Below are 18,463 nucleotides of genomic sequence, written 5' to 3'. Positions count from 1 at the left end.
AGTCAATTTTGATCGAGTCAAAGTTGATGTGGTAAGTCACTTAAGTGACTCAGCTGCCACGTCAACATTTTTTTGTCATCTTATAATTAAGAAAACTAAAAGAATAAAAAAATAAAAGGAAGAAGTCACATGCTTTAAATTTATTCTTTCACTACGTTCAAAAAAAAAAAAATTATTCTTTCACTAACACACATATATAATCTCAAATCCTAAAGAATTAACCAAATACTTCGTGACGTTTATTCAAAAGGATTTTTCGCTATACGTAAAAAAAAAACCTAATTCCAAATCCAAAAATAGGAAACAATGGAAATTGAAAACTCTTCGTGCTTTTTGTTATGTCTTTTTAATTATGTAATGTCTTCATATATGTAATGACTTGATTTGTTATGTCATTTTGATTTAGAAAAGTGTCTTGAACTTCCATTTAGAAAAGTGTCTTGAACTTTCATTTTGCAAAAGGGGTAAACATAGGGGGTCAAAATTGCTATTTTGAAACATAGGAGGCCAAAATAGCAACTTTTTGAAATTTAGGGGGCCAAAAGTGCTATTTTGAAACATAGGGGGTCAAAATTGCAACTTCCTGAAACTTAGGGGGCCAAAAGTGCTATTTTGAAATATAGGGGACCAAAATCGCAACTTTCTGAAACTTAAGGGGCCAAAAATGCAATTTAGCCTTACATATTTAAGTTAAGTACTATCCAAAAAGGGGAGTGAGATGAGTAACTTAACTAGTTAATTAGTTGAGCTAAGAGTTAAGAAGTTGGAGATCCAGGGTTCAAGTCCTGACAAAGAGAATAAATAACATAACAATATAATATACTAACAATTTGTTTATAAAAAAAAATATGTACTACCCAAAGACACAGTTAGTAACATCATACTCTAACATTCAATACTTAAGAGAAAACACAAATTGTATCAATCTCCTTTCCTATATTTTCATCATCAAAGAACATTAATTGTCCGATAATTTTCCGATACGTGTATCGGAGAAGTATACGACACGTATCGGTTATATTTTTTTTTAAAAAAAATAATATTAATTTTCGATACTTTTTCTGATACGTGTATCAGAGAGTATCAAACAAGTATCGGTATCGAGTATGTATCAGACACGATATTTTCCCATTTTTGGAGTATCGGGACTTCACAGCTGCCAATTTTTAGAGCAATTCCTTTTTGTGTGATGAAACATTTTGGTTAACACTATTCCTTAAGGGGGCTGAATGAGCAATAGCATGCGTAATGGGAGAATAAGACCCATTTTATGACAATCCAATCGGCCCAATGTTTCCAATAGGCCCAATGACAATCCGATGCGTCCAATTTTTTTACTCAATATTTAATGCACTATCTTCCTCTTCTTTCTTTCAATGTTATTATTATTTTGGTACTATAATGAGAATATTTTTTTTGTCAAAAAAATCATTTTTTTAGTCTCGTGACTTTAACTCAGTTAACAAAGACATTGTATTATAGAAAAAAAAACATTTTTTAAAGATGAAATTTCTAACCACTAACCACTTGACCCAGGAAAAAACATTTATTACCAATTTCACTTGTGTAATCTCTTATATAAAGTGTTACTTGCACCAAAGTGTAGATCACACAAGCTTTCAAAAAATTGGGGGCAATGAAATTTTTAAATGGATAAATGTTTTGAGATAAAGTAAATATTTGAGGAAATTTAAATTTTTAATCTAAATATTTTTGTTTGGATGATTAATTTAAAAATTTCTTCCTCCACATTTCAAAAATTTTAAATTGACCGCTATACTATACACTTTATAAAAATTGTAAATTGGCCCTTTTTTAAATTACAATTATGCCACATTTTTTTTTTAAATTGGTCCAAATTATAAATGCATGCTTTTTTGTATGGAGGGATATATTTTTTTTCCAGTAACCTAGTGGTTAGAAAATCTACCTTAAGTGAGAATAATTAAAATGTCTGAGGTTCGAATTCCAACTCCTACATAATATATGTGATGTTCCTGTCAACTAAGCTAAGCTCACATGAAAATACATGTTTGTCAATTATACTCTCTCTATAGTTAATTATAAGTAAATATAACCTTTTTAAATTTATTAAATGGCGGACATTGGGTCTTTAATAGTAACAAAATATATACATTATTTAATGAATTTAAAAAATTAATATTTTCTTAAAATTACGGTGCTAGAGGGAGTAAGTTGATTGATAAAATTAGAAATGCTACGTGCTGGATCAATTATTAGTTATGGTTGTTAAATTACTTACTCTTACAAATAAACTTTGACTTGGGATCTAAGTATTTTATGCATAATCACATCCTATTTTATGGATAATCACATGCTAATTGAGCTAAGTAACGAACTTAATCAAAAGAACAAAATTATTCGTTAATCCTGCCCAATAAAGGCTGCCCAAAATTGAAGAATCCAAGAAGGATGATCAACTCCTAGATAACTAGCAATAGCATTGGTATCATAAAATTCTCTTGAACAGTCACTTATCTTTGGTCGTCATTCATGGTTTTTTGTGGGCTCCAATTTGATTGTCAGAAATTCTTCATATAAGACACTTCACGCCATATTCCCACACAGAGACAAGACAATCTATGTAATTTTCCATACCTAAAGAATCTTGTTTAACAACCATATCTTTTGTCAGGTATAATGTAGTCTAGTTTAATTTATATGAACTCTCTCACTCACTCCTCAAATCAATCTCATTGTGGAATGTGGTTTGCCCTTACCTATACATACATACATACATGGACTCATTTTATTGCTTTTAAGATTGGGACCATCTAACATGGAAATGAAAGCTACAACTAAGAACCATCCACTAATCTCTATTGAGGGATAGGTAAATTTTACTCTTGATCAATTTGATAGATTATTCATTGTGAATCATTATTTAAAAATTGTTTGAACTTATAATCATGGCATGTGTTAGTTCTCCATAGAAGTAACATCATATAGCCTTTCTTATCCTCACAATTGAGACGGAGATTTGATTAGTGTTTGCCTTGACTCAAATGATGAAAAATGAGTTTTTATATTTCAAAATTGAATTCATATTCATATATTTTATGTTGAATTCACATAAATTAAACTTAGTCATTGATTGTCTCATTATCAGACGGTCCATAATGAAGTCATGTTCTGATTTTATAAAATATATGAAGTTTTTGTCAATCGAGATCGACCAGCCAGAAATCCGTGACTGCACAACTGCATGGAATCTAAATCCAAATTATTGGTACACAATTGATGAATGATGATGCAAGTTTTTGTTAGTAGACCAAACAACTGGACCATGCATGCGCATGGTCAACATACTGAGAGCAGCAGCACATTTATCAAACGTACACTCTCTTTAATCAAATGGATCGATTGGCTACTCATCATACACATTGAAATTCGATAGCATATAATTAAGACAAGTAAATTCACTAAGTATATCAAATTGTGTAATTATATAATTTGAGCAAAACTTCATAGTAGCTACTAGCTAGAAGACATTGCATTTGCATCAGTGCTGGTGGATTAGAAACGTACCTACCATCATGACAAGGCAAAAGTTGAGGGAGAAAATTGGAAAAATACAAGAAAAAAACGAAATGAGAGGAGCCATAGGAAAGCTGTGATGTTGGATAAAGGGAGACATGAGTAGGGGTCCATCTATAGGAATGTGGGATATTACATCCCATCTATTCCATTACCATGGATTCTTTCTAGTCATGTCCTTTCATATTTCCTACCTACCTATGTGTCATGTTTCCCTATACAACAGTAATACTTCCTTAAATAAAACAGTAATACTAGCACTAATTTGATGAAATTATATATTTGCACTTCAATTAATTATATATTCGCGTTGGTTCAAGGTTCTGTTTTACTGACGGTGGTTGAAGGTCATCGTTGTGGGCCTTTTCAAGTTCATTCTTCAGGTTATTAGACATTGGACTGTTTTGCTCGAAAGACTATTGTTGTTTGTTGTTGATGTTGCGGGAGTTGTGGCAGTGTATCTGTGTTGGCGGTCGTAGGTTTTTTTCGTTTGGCTAGAAATGGTTGTGCTAGCTCGCTGCTTTCCATTATAGTGGGTTGGATAGTGGTTTGTGGATCAGCTATCGTGTTGGTGGTGGTATTCATTATCGGCTTTCATTTGCACTTGTTTGAATTTTTCATCATCCCCATCATGGGATGTTGGAATGCCTGACTTAAAAAGACCGTTTTGATTGTTGTTGTTCGCTGTATGGAGTGGTTCTTGGATCAGTTCGATGTTTACTATTGGTCCATTCACCAAAATGTAGACTTCTAATTTGTCTACTAAGATTAACTAGAAATTATTTGATTGTCCTACACTTTTGTGTGGACTCATTGGATTAGGTTTATGTTACCTAATTTTTATATATATTTTATTTATTTTTCTTTTCTATTAATATATTAAAAATATATAAGCAACGGTGGTCAATCTCTAAAAATACAAACTAATATAATGTTCAAATCCTAATTAAAAGAGGTGTTCATATTTAATAGTATTTTAGTATCACCTCTTGTTGAAGGAAATGATAGGAAATAAAAATATTTGTAGGAATGATATTTCTTATATATAATTTAACATATAAAAATATGTATATAGAATAAAAATATTTGTAGTGGCATGTCGTGAGTGAATGACAAGTGAAAATTGAAAGAATATAAAAGTTGAACATTATTAATAAAATGAACAGTGACATACTATATAATAGAATAGGATGGAGGTCAGGGTCAAGTAACAACGAGGCATGGCTGTTGATTGAAAACGACCAGAGGGGGAGAAGGGTAAAGTATCAATGTCTTAGCTAAGTGCCCGCCATGCCCGCGCTGCCCAACATGTTTTTACTCACACCTTGCGTCGTTTTCTTAATCTAACTTTTTATTTTCAGAGAAGAATAAGGTTGCAAACCAAACACACCACTACTAAGTCTAACATAAAATTCTAATCAACTTCAATGATTTTGTCTACGGGTAAAAAGACAATTTTCAATTTAGAAGTTTTTTGTTTGAGTAAGTATCTTTTAAGGTAGGAGATTTGAGGTTGATTAGAATCTATAGTCATCGTCGAGTAATAAATCACTAAGGTTAAACAGTCACGGGACTGGAATAATTAAATAATAAATATTAAATAAATCATAATTATACTAGTACTTAAATATACTCAATAAAAAATAAAAATAAAAAAAAACTTGTTCAAAAAAAAAAATACATCACATTGTTTATCTAAATACACGACATTGCTATATATCATAAAATTCATTAATAACTGAATTTGTATTAAATTTTTCAACAATTCTTCTCTCGGTGTAACTAATCACATAATTAGTTTGAAATTCATTTTCTATCTTGTTTCTCAACTTATTTTTCACAATCTTCATAACAGAAAATAATTTCTCACTTGTAGCAAACAATCAGAACTAACTTAATTGAATTAGGACTTTAGTACTGTATAATATATATTATCAAAATATTTTAAAGTAAATTGTTACAATTGTAGGTGCATGTTTTGTACCAAAAGGTCGTTACTAATCTTTAAACACATATCTCAAATATCAATTTATGTGTACATGGGGGGTGCTCAGCCCCTACTTGCCCCCCTTATGTTCATCCCTGAGGTTAATGTTGATGGTGAGACGAGTACTTGCAAACACATCAAAGTTCAAGATAGTATGAAAACGTGAATTAAGAGGTTTAGGGTTTGGAATTACATACTTGAATCCTTCTTGAAAAGAAATATTTATAGGTAAACTAGCTTATAGAATTTGTAGTCTTCGATAAAATCGCGGGTTTTCGAATTTAGTCTTTTAGATCCTCTTGGATTTTGATTGAATGCATGATTCTTGATTCAATCCAAATCAAAATTTAAATACAAAATTATTTTAAGTGTTGTTTCCAAATATTTTATCTACCTAGTGAAGGTGTGAAAACACAAGAAGGGGGGGGGGGGGTTGAATTGTGTTTTAGTCAAGTTTAAAACTTTTTCAAGTTCTTAACTTAACTACAACAGCAGCGGATAAATAACACAATAAAACAAGTTAAGAGAGAGAGAGATCACACAAGCAATTTATACTGGTTCCTCTCACAAAACGAGAGTAGTCCAGTCCCCTTGCACTTCCAAGGGATTTCACTATAATCACACAAGATTACAACTGCTCAAGCACACAAGCAAGAGACTTCACCACAATGCTCAAGCACACAAGCAAGAGACTTCACCACAATGCTCAAGCACACAAGCAAGAGACTTCACACTTAAGCACACAAGCTTAAGTTACCTCAAGTACTAGATATAATAAAGTAGTGGAAAGTATACAACAGCTCTTAGTCAGAACCTAGAAGAACAAATACTAAATATTTGAACTAAAAGTGCAACAACACAGTTCAGAGGTTCAGAGCTTTGTATGAGGAATTCAGAGTTTGTTCGTGCGTGTTAATAATTCTTGATCTATAATTACAGCTGATTCCTTTAGAATATATACGACTAGAAAAGAGTCGTTGCAAAGAAGACCGTTGAAGTAGATAATCTTTTGTCTTCAAGCAGCCTGTCTTGATGCAGTTTGGTTGTATCCAAAACTAAGTAAGAGTTTCAGGTACTTTGACTACTGCAGAGAAGACTTTCCTTATTCAGCTAACACAACTGATGACCCACGTTCTCAAAAGAGAACAGACAGAAAGAGATTAGCTGTTCTGATCAAGCTTGAAAGGTCCTTTTCTTCATTGGTAGAAGAGTTGACTTGCAAAAGAGAATCTTTACAAACTTCAAGAAGATTGATACACCTAAAAATATGCTATTTATTTAGTTAATTTACTATTATATTTTATATGTTTTTATTTCGATTCCGAAGTTTTATTATATAAATAGTTACTTATTTCTCATATTTTAAATAAACAGATAAAAAATGTACGAGTTGAAGAAAGGAGCGAAAACAGACCGAAAAGGAGCAAGAATGGACAAAAATGGGCCACACAAGTGCAGCCAAGCCACACAAGTGCAGCCCAAGCCACGAGCCAAGCCAAGCCCACAAGGAAAACACATTGGCGTCCGCCAACCAGGCCAAGATGGCGCCCGCCACTTGCTCCCTAGTGGCCCTCGCCACTTCCTTTTCATCATGGCCCTCCATTTGATCAAACGGCCGCACGCTAATTTTTCTAAAGTCCCACATCGGCCAGATTTATGCTTTTCCTCCTTGTATTTTAGTATAAATAGGCTAGTTCTCTACACTCAAAAATATAACACTTGACTTGGAGAATTGAGAACTAGGCTTAGTACCACAAGGTTTTCTTCTCTAAAGTTGAGAGTTTAGTATTATTTTATTCTCCGTTGAGAATAAAATAAGTTTTTTTTATTTTCCTACCGTTACGCTGTCGGAGTCCGTACTCGAGATTCCTTTTGTTATTTCAGGTTCTTATTTTATTTTATGGTCTTATTTATTTCTTGTCTTTATTTTATTGCTTTTATTTTATGCTTTTAATTTCTGTTTTTATTTTTATTATGTCTTTTTATTTATTTGCTTATTTTATTTTTATGTCTTTAGTTTTAGTTATGTCTAGCTAAATTTAGCGTTGCTAGGATGTGTAGTTAGTAGCTAATAGGGGTTCGGTAGTTAATTCGTGCTTAATGGTTTTCAACCACCAGTTTTAAATAAATACGTTTTCAAATAATTCGTCACGAGAGTGAGGATTATTTTAAAGGCAATAAACCAACATTGACGAGAGTTGAGGTTTAGGGTCGGATAGTTAAAACTGACCGTTAGTTCTAAAGTCCGCGAGAGCTATTTAGGATTAATGAGTTTTATATTGATTTTCAAAGGTACTTATATAGGTAAGTGAGTGTGTGAGAGCTGAGCATTTATTTTATCTAAGTATAACGCTAGTCAAGATTTGCGAGAGCTGAGATTAGTGTTTTTAAATCAAATATAATTCTTGAAAACCGGCGACTGTTTTATTTTCCTAAGCAGTTTTTAATTAAACGTTGACTATAATTCGTCACGAGAGTGAGAATTAATTAAAGTAAAAATCAATAGAGCGAGAGCGTGAGATTTCTACTAGATAGTAAAAACTGAACATTAAATCTAATTCGCAACGAGAGTTGGGATTAGAGTTAATTAAATTATATTGTTTTTCAAAGAGTATTTTATTAGCGGGTGTGAGGACGAGAGTTAAGCACCACCTTTATAATTTATAATACTAGTCAAGATTTGCGAGAGCTGAGATTGGTATTTTTAAAACAATATAGTTTCGAAAATTTAACAGTTAAGCCTAGCGCGAATTAAGCATTGAACCCTCTGAAGCAACTAATAGCACGTCCTAGCAATATTTCATTTACATATTAAAAATCTAAAAAAATATTTACTTTTCTTATTTTAATTATTTATTTATTCAAAAATCCTTCTAATCATTAGCCTTAGATTTACAAAGCAACACTAGAATACGGTAGGTCGATTATTGGTCCTTTGGGTTCGATATCTTTTAAAACTACACGACACGACTGTATACTTGCGGTCATTGTCGCGTCACACGATCAAGTTTTTGGCGCCGTTGCCGGGGACCAATTTAGTCGATATCGTAACTCCAGTGTTACACCGTAGAGACTAAGGCAATTTTATTTTATTTTTATTTTACCCCGATTAGTTCGTTTGTTGCATGCCAAGCACTCGCTCTAGAGGCGAGAGATTGGTGCAACTAGTTAGCGAACCCGAACGTCTTTTAAGACGTAGAAATTTAGAAAATCAATTAGAGATTCCTCTTCCCGATTTAGTTATGGTTGAAGCCCCACAAGAACGACCACTAAGGTCCTACGCTATTCCTTCGCAAGAAGAACCGCACAATAGCATCGCTGCCCCCGCTATTGAAGCAAATAACTTTGAGCTTAAACCTTCATTGTTGTCGGCCGTACAACAAAACCAATTCTCCGGAAACCCCACGGACGACCCCAATTTACATTTGTCCATATTCTTGCAATACGCGGATACCGTGAAGGCAAATGGTGTCAGTCCCGAAGCTATAAGACTTCGCTTATTCCCATTCTCGTTAAGAGATAAAGCTAGAGCCTGGCTCCAGTCCCTACCATCCAACTCAGTCGCAACATGGAACGAGTTGAAGAAAGTCTTTTTAGCGAGATATTTCCCGCCTAGCAAAACTGCTATGCTAAGAGCCCAAATCAATGGATTTAGACAAAGAGACAACGAATCTCTTTTCGAAGCATGGGAAAGATACAAAGAAATGATTAGGATATGTCCTCATCATGGGCTCGAAAATTGGCTAATTATCCACACCTTTTACAATGGTCTCTTGTATAATACAAGAATGACAATAGAGGCCGCAGCTGGTGGCGCACTTATGGATAAACCATACAACCAAGCCTATCAGCTTATCGAGAGCATGGCTCAGAACCATTATCAGTGGGGAAACGAGAGAACAACAGTAGAGAAACCTCAAACGAAAGGTGGAATGTACGAAATCAGCAACATGGACCACATCAACGCCAAGTTAGATGCCTTAACTCAAAAGATAGAGAGTCTAACCAACGCACCCAAAGCCACCGTGGCTGCAACAATACAAAATTGTGAGTTGTGCGGAGCTCAAGGTCATGCTATCACTGAATGTCGACTTCTAACCGAAGCTCCCACCGACCAAGTGAATTACACTCAAGGGAACTCTTACAACCAAAACCAGAGAAATCACCCGTACCTTTCGTACAATAGCAACAACGCTTTATATGTACCTGGCCAAGCACCTACTCCTTCGCCACCAGGATTCCAAAAACCTGCTCAAAATGCTCCTATGAAGTCAAACCTTGAATTGATGATGGAGAACTTCATAGCCGTACAAACTCAAACTAACAAGGAAGTCCTAAATCAAAACATACACACTAGTGAGCAAATTAAGCAATTAACAAGCAGGCTAGATGTCTTGACCACTCACAATAAGATGTTAGAGACACAAATTGCACAAGTGGCTCAACAACAAGCATCTACCTCTGCTCCTGCAGGCATATTTCCTGGCCAGCCTCAGCCAAACCCTAGGGGACATGTGAATGCTGTTATATTACAAAGTGGGACACAATACGATGGACCAACTGATCCCATAACTAAAAATCCTGCCATGCAACCCAATAAGACAACCGAGAAGGAGAGTGAACCAAAAGAAAAGGAGGATAGTGGAGAGGAAACCAAAGAGAAAGAGAAACCTTACGTTCCTCCCCCACCATATAAACCACCAATCCCGTATCCTCAAAGATTAGTACAATCCAAAAACGTAGGGCAGTTTAAGAAATTTGTAGAGCTTCTACAAAAACTAAACATCACAATACCTTTTACGGAAGCTATCACACAAATGCCCTCGTACGCTAAGTTTCTTAAAGATATCTTAACTAATAAGAAAAAGATCGAGGAAGAAGAAACCGTTATGCTTACTGCCGAGTGTAGCTCCATACTTCAAAATAATATGCCTCCTAAGCTAAAAGACCCAGGAAGTTTTTCCATACCATGTGTCATTGGAAAACATGTCATAGATAGAGCACTATGCAATTTAGGAGCCAGTATAAGCTTAATGCCTATGCCCATATGTGAAAAACTTAAGTTAGGAGAATTGATACCAACTAAAATGTCAATACAATTCGCTGACCGTTCTGTCAAATACCCCCTAGGTATACTAGAAAACGTGCCAGTACGTATAGGTCAATTCTTTATCCCAACTGATTTTATAGTCATGGACATTACGGAAGATTCCAATACACCCATAATCTTAGGAAGGCCATTCTTAGCAACCGCCGGTGCCATAATAGATGTGAAAAAAGGAAAGCTCACCTTTGAAGTAGGTGAAGAAAAAGTTGAATTTATCTTAACACAATTCATGAACGCATCGGCCATTGAAGATAGTTGCTATATGTTAGACGTCGTCAAAGAATGTGGAAAAGAGATGGAGAAAGATAAAACCAAAAATTCTGAAATTCTAAAAACTCTCATCCCTCCGACTCATAAAAATGGTAATGACGACCTAACTAAATGTTTAAAGAAAAGCTCTTGCTATAGACTCAACATAGCTGAATCAAATGGCGATAACACACCCTTTAAACGAGTACCTCCCGACATACTAAAAGCCCACCCAGAAAGTAATATCTTCCAAAATAAAACATCTCCGTTTGCCTCCAAGAAAAAGAAAAGAAAAAGGAAAACACCTATGAGATGGTTTGACATGTTCAAATGGAGACCTAAGGATGTTGGGCATAATTTTAAGAACGTGAGTTTGGAAGAGGCACCATACTAATCTAAAGGGTTAAGAAGTCGAGCTAACCGACGTTAAACAAAGCGCTGCATGGGAGGCAACCCATGAGTTTTCTTTAATTCTTGTTTAATTTTTGCTTTCTTTTATTTTTGATTTTTTTTTTATGACTATCTCTGATGATCCTGTGACTAATAGAGCTCCCACGCACATTTCTCCAAATGTTGCTGCTGGTGGGGGCGCAAGCATTGTTCCACCTGCACACACTACACATTTTTCTAACACTTTTGCAGGTAGTTCCTCCTCATCAAGGCAACGCACTATCGATGATGTACTTCATGAGATACGCACCCAAAATGCACTAAATCAAGAGCGCGATGGATTATTTTATGCCATGCATCAACAACAAGAGGAGATGATGGAACAAATGACATTCATGCAAGCCCAGCAAAACCAAATTCTTCAAAACCAACATGAGATGCAGGGCTATTATCATAGATGGGAGAGCTCAGAAGAGCACCGTCAACAACAGCTCGACAATGTCATACAAGAGCTAGGCGGTTTGAGGCTCCAGTTCAACAATTTCCAAAATTATCAACAGCCTCCCTCATGATCTATCACAGGTTTTACGCTCCAATTCTGCTCTTGAGTCGCAACAGTGAGGACACTGTTGGATTTAAGTTTAGGGGAGTATTCTACTATCTTTATTTACTTTTAATTTTTAGTTATTTGAATTTTTATTTCCTTTCGCATAATAAAAAATTGAATTTATAGTATATTCTTTGGTTTTTCTAAATTTTTCCTTTTCTTGAGCCAAATTAAAATTTTTTCCAAAGACTTAGGATAATAGCTCACTTAGAAAGTATATAGGTTAAGAAAAGACGAGAGGCTAAGTTAATGAAATTAGGGAATTTTACAAACAAAATCGGTATTCTTCCAACACCCAGAAGTCTCCCTAGTATAGATATCAATTTGAATAACCATTGTGCCAAAATCTCTTGATTTAAATTTGTGGAATCCTTTAGTAGTTTATCTATCCAGTCGGACACCATCTATAAAGTCACACATTAAGTAGGTTTGTCGATGAATATAAGCGAATCATCTAAGCAAATTCTTAAGGTCATACTGTGGTAATACGGTTAAACCTTAAAGAAAAAAAAATATATAAGGTCATACTGTGGTAATACGGTTAAACCTTGAAAAAAATATTTATATGATTGCTCATACAAAAAATTTTGCATCATCAAGCTAATTGCGAGTTGAAAAAGATGAATAAAGACGCTAACCGACTTTCTTACCATGTGTGTGGCATAGATAAAGGGTCTTAATGTGACTGTCTAGAATGAAAAAGGATGAAACAAAGGAGAAGATTTAGATTTTAGTACAACGGCATGATCCAAATTCGATATGTATAAGAGGGAGAACTTTGTGTGTCGTTGAAATACCATTCTTGATTGTGTAAGAACCTAACTAATTAATCTTAGCCGATTTAAATTTCTGACCACGTATGAGTACTTGTGATGTTATTTTTCTCTAAGTCTGTGTGTGTGAGTTGCTTCGCATTCCAAATGTTTTCTATATGCAAGCTAAATTGCTTGAGGACAAGCAATGGTTCAAGTTTAGGGGAGTTTGATACACCTAAAAATATGCTATTTATTTAGTTAATTTACTATTATATTTTATATGTTTTTATTTCGATTCCGAAGTTTCATTATATAAATAGTTACTTATTTCTCATATTTTAAATAAACAGATAAAAAGTGTACGAGTTGAAGAAAGAAGCGAAAACAGACCGAAAAGGAGCAAGAATGGACAAAAATGGGCCACACAAGTGCAGCCAAGCCACACAAGTGCAGCCCAAGCCACGAGCCAAGCCAAGCCCACAAGGAAAACACATTGGCGTCCGCCAACCAGGCCAAGATGGCGCCCGCCACTTGCTCCCTAGTGGCCCTCGCCACTTCCTTTTCATCATGGCCCTCCATTTGATCAAACGGCCGCACGCTAATTTTTTAAAGTCCCACATCGGCCAGATTTATGCTTTTCCTCCTTGTATTTTAGTATAAATAGGCTAGTTCTCTACACTCAAAAATATAACACTTGACTTGGAGAATTGAGAACTAGGCTTAGTACCACAAGGTTTTCTTCTCTAAAGTTGAGAGTTTAGTATTATTTTATTCTCCGTTGAGAATAAAATAAGTTTTTTTTATTTTCCTACCGTTACGCTGTCGGAGTCCGTACTCGAGATTCCTTTTGTTATTTCAGGTTCTTATTTTATTTTATGGTCTTATTTATTTCTTGTCTTTATTTTATTGCTTTTATTTTATGCTTTTAATTTCTGTTTTTATTTTTATTATGTCTTTTTATTTATTTGCTTATTTTATTTTTATGTATTTAGTTTTAGTTATGTCTAGCTAAATTTAGCGTTGCTAGGATGTGTAGTTAGTAGCTAATAGGGGTTCGGTAGTTAATTCGTGCTTAATGGTTTTCAACCACCAGTTTTAAATAAATACGTTTTCAAATAATTCGTCACGAGAGTGAGGATTATTTTAAAGGCAATAAACCAACATTGACGAGAGTTGAGGTTTAGGGTCGGATAGTTAAAACTGACCGTTAGTTCTAAAGTCCGCGAGAGCTATTTAGGATTAATGAGTTTTATATTGATTTTCAAAGGTACTTATATAGGTAAGTGAGTGTGTGAGAGCTGAGCATTTATTTTATCTAAGTATAACGCTAGTCAAGATTTGCGAGAGCTGAGATTAGTGTTTTTAAATCAAATATAATTCTTGAAAACCGGCGACTGTTTTATTTTCCTAAGCAGTTTTTAATTAAACGTTGACTATAATTCGTCACGAGAGTGAGAATTAATTAAAGTAAAAATCAATAGAGCGAGAGCGTGAGATTTCTACTAGATAGTAAAAACTGAACATTAAATCTAATTCGCAACGAGAGTTGGGATTAGAGTTAATTAAATTATATTGTTTTTCAAAGAGTATTTTATTAGCGGGTGTGAGGACGAGAGTTAAGCACCACCTTTATAATTTATAATACTAGTCAAGATTTGCGAGAGCTGAGATTGGTATTTTTAAAACAATATAGTTTCGAAAATTTAACAGTTAAGCCTAGCGCGAATTAAGCATTGAACCCTCTGAAGCAACTAATAGCACGTCCTAGCAATATTTCATTTACATATTAAAAATCTAAAAAAATATTTACTTTTCTTATTTTAATTATTTATTTATTCAAAAATCCTTCTAATCATTAGCCTTAGATTTACAAAGCAACACTAGAATACGGTAGGTCGATTATTGGTCCTTTGGGTTCGATATCTTTTAAAACTACACGACACGACTGTATACTTACGGTCATTGTCGCGTCACACTGAAATTCCTGGCACACAGTGGACAGGTGTTGCTCAAGGTGTAGCAACACTTGTCTGTTGTAGACAGATGTTGTTACTGGTGCGCCAACACTTGTCTATAAACAGAGCAAATAACATAAAACAATACAAACAGTAAAGTAAATAACACACGAGAGTTGTTAACCCAGTTCAGCCTAAAGCCTACTCTGGGGGATACCAATCCAGGAATGAAGTCCACTATCAGCAGTATTACTTCGAAGCTAAACTCACCCGTTTACAACTTCTCACTTAATCACTACCCAATGACCCTTCTACTTAGGAACTCCTAGATATGAGACCCCGTCCCAATTCCCACCTTAGCAACACAGACAGCGCTGCTATTCAATTCAACAATCACAACAGGTGGAGACACACTCCTAAGAAACTAGGATTCACTCTTGCTTAAAAGCTTGCGAGTAAACCACACAACACAATAGAACAATCTCCGTACTTCAAAGCTTAGGTGAAGTTCACACTTACAACTCAATAAACACTCAGGTCCTAAGCTTGCATCAATGAGACACAAGAAAGGCTCACAATTAACACTCTAAAATCCCTAAAAACTCACGCTTTGTAAGACTCGATTTTAGATGCTTGAAACCGTATGCTTGCCTTCGTATTTATAGTAGTTGAATGACTTGGGCTTCAAGACAAAATTAGGGCTTCTAGAATTACGGCAGCTGTGATATATTTCTGAAAATAATAGTCATATTTTTGAAACCGCAAAAATATATTTTCCAAAAATATAATTCCTTTGGAAAATAAAACTAGGGTTTGGCTGCCTCATGAAACACATTAAACACGTGCGCCTTCCTCTGTAAGAAACCTTGAAATAATTCTTCAAACAGATCTTCAAAAGATTGAGTAGAAAATAATAACATCCAGCTGGCGCGCGCAGAACAGAGTCAGGTGTTGTTCCAAAGTGTAACAACATTTGTTACAACACTTGGGGTCAGCACACTTGTCTCAACACTTGGCTAAAATATGTTTTTGCAAAATGTAGCCAATATACAAAAACCCAACAATCTCCCCCTTTGGCAAATTTTGGCTAAAACAATATTAGACCAGTATATAGAGAGATACAGTATTACCTTTCCTTCGAGTCAACATGATCACACAACTAGGAAAGAAAGTAACACTCAATTAAAACTACTTCCAAGATAGTCAAGTAGCATCAGAGGCAATGCAACAGCGGAATAAAACACAACTAGCCTCATGGAACAACACAAGGGAGAAATAAACTCCCAATAGTAGATGCTAGGACGTAGGAGAAATAAACTCCTCATAGTGTAACGTGCATCCATTCATCATAAGAACAACAGGAAAAATAAATTCCCATAAACCATCTGAGAAAAATAAATTCTCAGTCATAGTGGATAGTGGACTCAATAGTCAGGTGCCATAACACTTGGCACAACATTTGTCGTCAAATATATTCAGGCGATCAAGAGATATTATTACTCACACTCCCCCTGAATTCATGCATACACACCAGATAGAGAAAGAATATCACTACTCCCCCTCAGTACATGCATATTACTCACACTCCCCCTCAGTACGAGCATACGAACAATTCATGCAAAAACACAGTCACCAGATGTGAGAACAACTGTCCACACACTTGTCACACACACACACTACTCCCCCTTTTTAGCCACAATTTTGACAAACATCATGCATAGGAAATAGAAGTGTCAGGGTGCAATTATTACAGACCATAGAGCACACACAGGTGCTAGAAATCCAGGGCCTTGCCCATAAAAGGAACAACAAAGAAACACCAAAAGTACATTAGTAACAGGTAAGAAAATATCAGAAATCATATAGAAGAACTTTCATCAGAGTCCTCCATCACATCCTCAGTGTCATCATCAGAGCCACTAGTTCCTTTACCTTCTTGTCCATCAGGCTCACCCTCAGCAGTCTCAGCAGCTTCCTCAGCCTTGAGGGCTTCAATCACACGATCTATTTTCAGTTTCCTGGCCTCAAGAGCTCTGCTAGTCTCAGTAAGATCAGCAATCATCTGCTTTCTTGAAAGTACACCAGCCTGGACAGATGTGCCAACACCTGCTGCAGCATTTGTCCCATCCAGCAGCCTCTGCTCAATCACCAACACCCCTTTCCTTTTGCAAGGAACATCAGAACTTCTTAGTATATCTGGGTGTTGTTCAAGTATAATATTGCATAGCAGAGTGGGAAGAGCAACCGGTTTCTCAACAGCATATGTTAAAGCATGGCTCAGAGTCTCTTGAAAGAAATATCCACCATAGTCAAATTTGGCTTTTGTGCCCACAGCATAAATGAACTTACCCAATCCTCTTGCAATATCACCTGAGTGAGTGGTTGGTACCCAATTATGGGCAGCAATCCTATTTAAAACAGCATAGAATGGTGAGAGGGAAGTTGCAGACAGCTTTGCCTTGCTTGGCCACACTTTAATTTTTCCACCAGTGAGGACCTTGCAGATTTCATTATCTGTGGCTTTTAGAGGAGCCACTTCATCAGAACTTCTTTGGAGATATTGGTTTATCACAATAGGGGAGAATTGAACACACTTTCCACGAACAAACACTTGCCTGTATTCAGGACTTGCTGGATCATTACAGTCTGCAGCCACATTAATCAAAAATTCCTTGACAAGCCTGTCATAGCACTTGTCCAAACCAACCACTGTTTTCATCAAACCTGCATACTCAAGAGCTTCAACAACAAGAGGACATTCAAGAATATCATCTTTCAAATTCCTTTCTAGGGCCAGCCTCCTGTGATACACAAATTTCCATCTTGCAGACCCATTTTCTAGATGGAATGAGACATTATCCAGAGGAGCATAGGGAACAGTTTGAGGGACCTTCTTCCTTCCTATACTCTTCCTAGATGTGCTGCCAGATGCAGCAACATCTGTCTCTGGCTCAAAATCAGAATCACTATTTGGTGGAGCCTTCCTTTTCCTGGTTTCTGTTCTAAGTATTACCTTACTCACAGGTTTTGGAGGTCCATACAGAGGCTTTTTACCAGTATCTTTTTCCAGCCTTAGAAGGTTTGGGTGTATGGGCAGGTGTGTTAGCAGTTTCTACCCTTTTTCCAGCCCTACTTCTAGTCCTTCTAGCCACACTAGCCTCAGAATTTGTAGGAGCAGCCTTATCACTAACAGTAGCTTCATTTTCATTAACAATTATAACCTCAGGAGTTTCATTCACAACTTTATCAGGAACAGCTTCTTTATCAGTAGCCTTAGGTTGGGGGCTCTCATCAGATTCAGAATAATTCACCAGATTTTCCTGTGCCAAAGATGTGGTAACATCTGGCACCACATTTGGCGCAGCGCCATGTGTTGCAGCACTTGGCATAACATGTGTCTCAGCACCAGTTTTTCTTGAGAGACTCATCAGCAACAACATCATTGGTCTCAGTGGAAGCACCAATATTAGCATTAACAATAGCAGGGGGACACAAGAGAATCAACCATCAGTAGTTGATCAACCTTCAATACCAAAGAACAATAATCCTTTGCTCCCAAAAATAATAACTCCTCCTTGCTTGAACTAACTAAAATGCTCATCCTAGGTGATTTGGATGACGCTCCAAAGTACAGATAATAATTAACCATTGAACATAAGTTGAAACAGCTTCAATGTTCATAATCCCTTGAAGTGCTTTTTACTACAACAAAACAAGAGTTCCATGCTCTCATAGACTTGATAATATCAAGTTAGAGTAAACAACCTCTATCCTGTTTCAGAGGAATACCACCATTCATACTGAGAAAAATAAATTCTCAATATAAAGATGTCAAGACATTGAGTCTGACATGTC

At 35.7% G+C, this 18,463-nt stretch overlaps 1 protein-coding gene and 1 non-coding gene across 2 annotated transcripts; one reads left to right on the top strand and one right to left on the bottom strand.

The window, feature by feature from the left end:
• Window positions 1–8,670: 8,670 nt before the first annotated feature.
• On the top strand, window positions 8,671–11,295 carry LOC123922791. The gene has a single exon (XM_045975481.1). It carries the CDS (start codon window positions 8,671–8,673, stop codon window positions 11,293–11,295), a length of 2,625 nt encoding a protein of 874 aa, XP_045831437.1.
• Window positions 9,172–9,278, bottom strand: LOC123882506. The gene has a single exon (XR_006799836.1). It is a non-coding gene; the product is annotated as a small nucleolar RNA R71 (small nucleolar RNA).
• Window positions 11,296–18,463: the final 7,168 nt, after the last annotated feature.

Source organism: Trifolium pratense, linkage group LG4 (genome assembly GCF_020283565.1).
Source record: "Trifolium pratense cultivar HEN17-A07 linkage group LG4, ARS_RC_1.1, whole genome shotgun sequence".
Classification (NCBI taxonomy): Eukaryota; Viridiplantae; Streptophyta; class Magnoliopsida; order Fabales; family Fabaceae; genus Trifolium; species Trifolium pratense.
The sequence above is the reverse complement of the archived record's forward strand: the minus strand, read 5'-3'. Positions and strand labels throughout refer to the sequence as shown.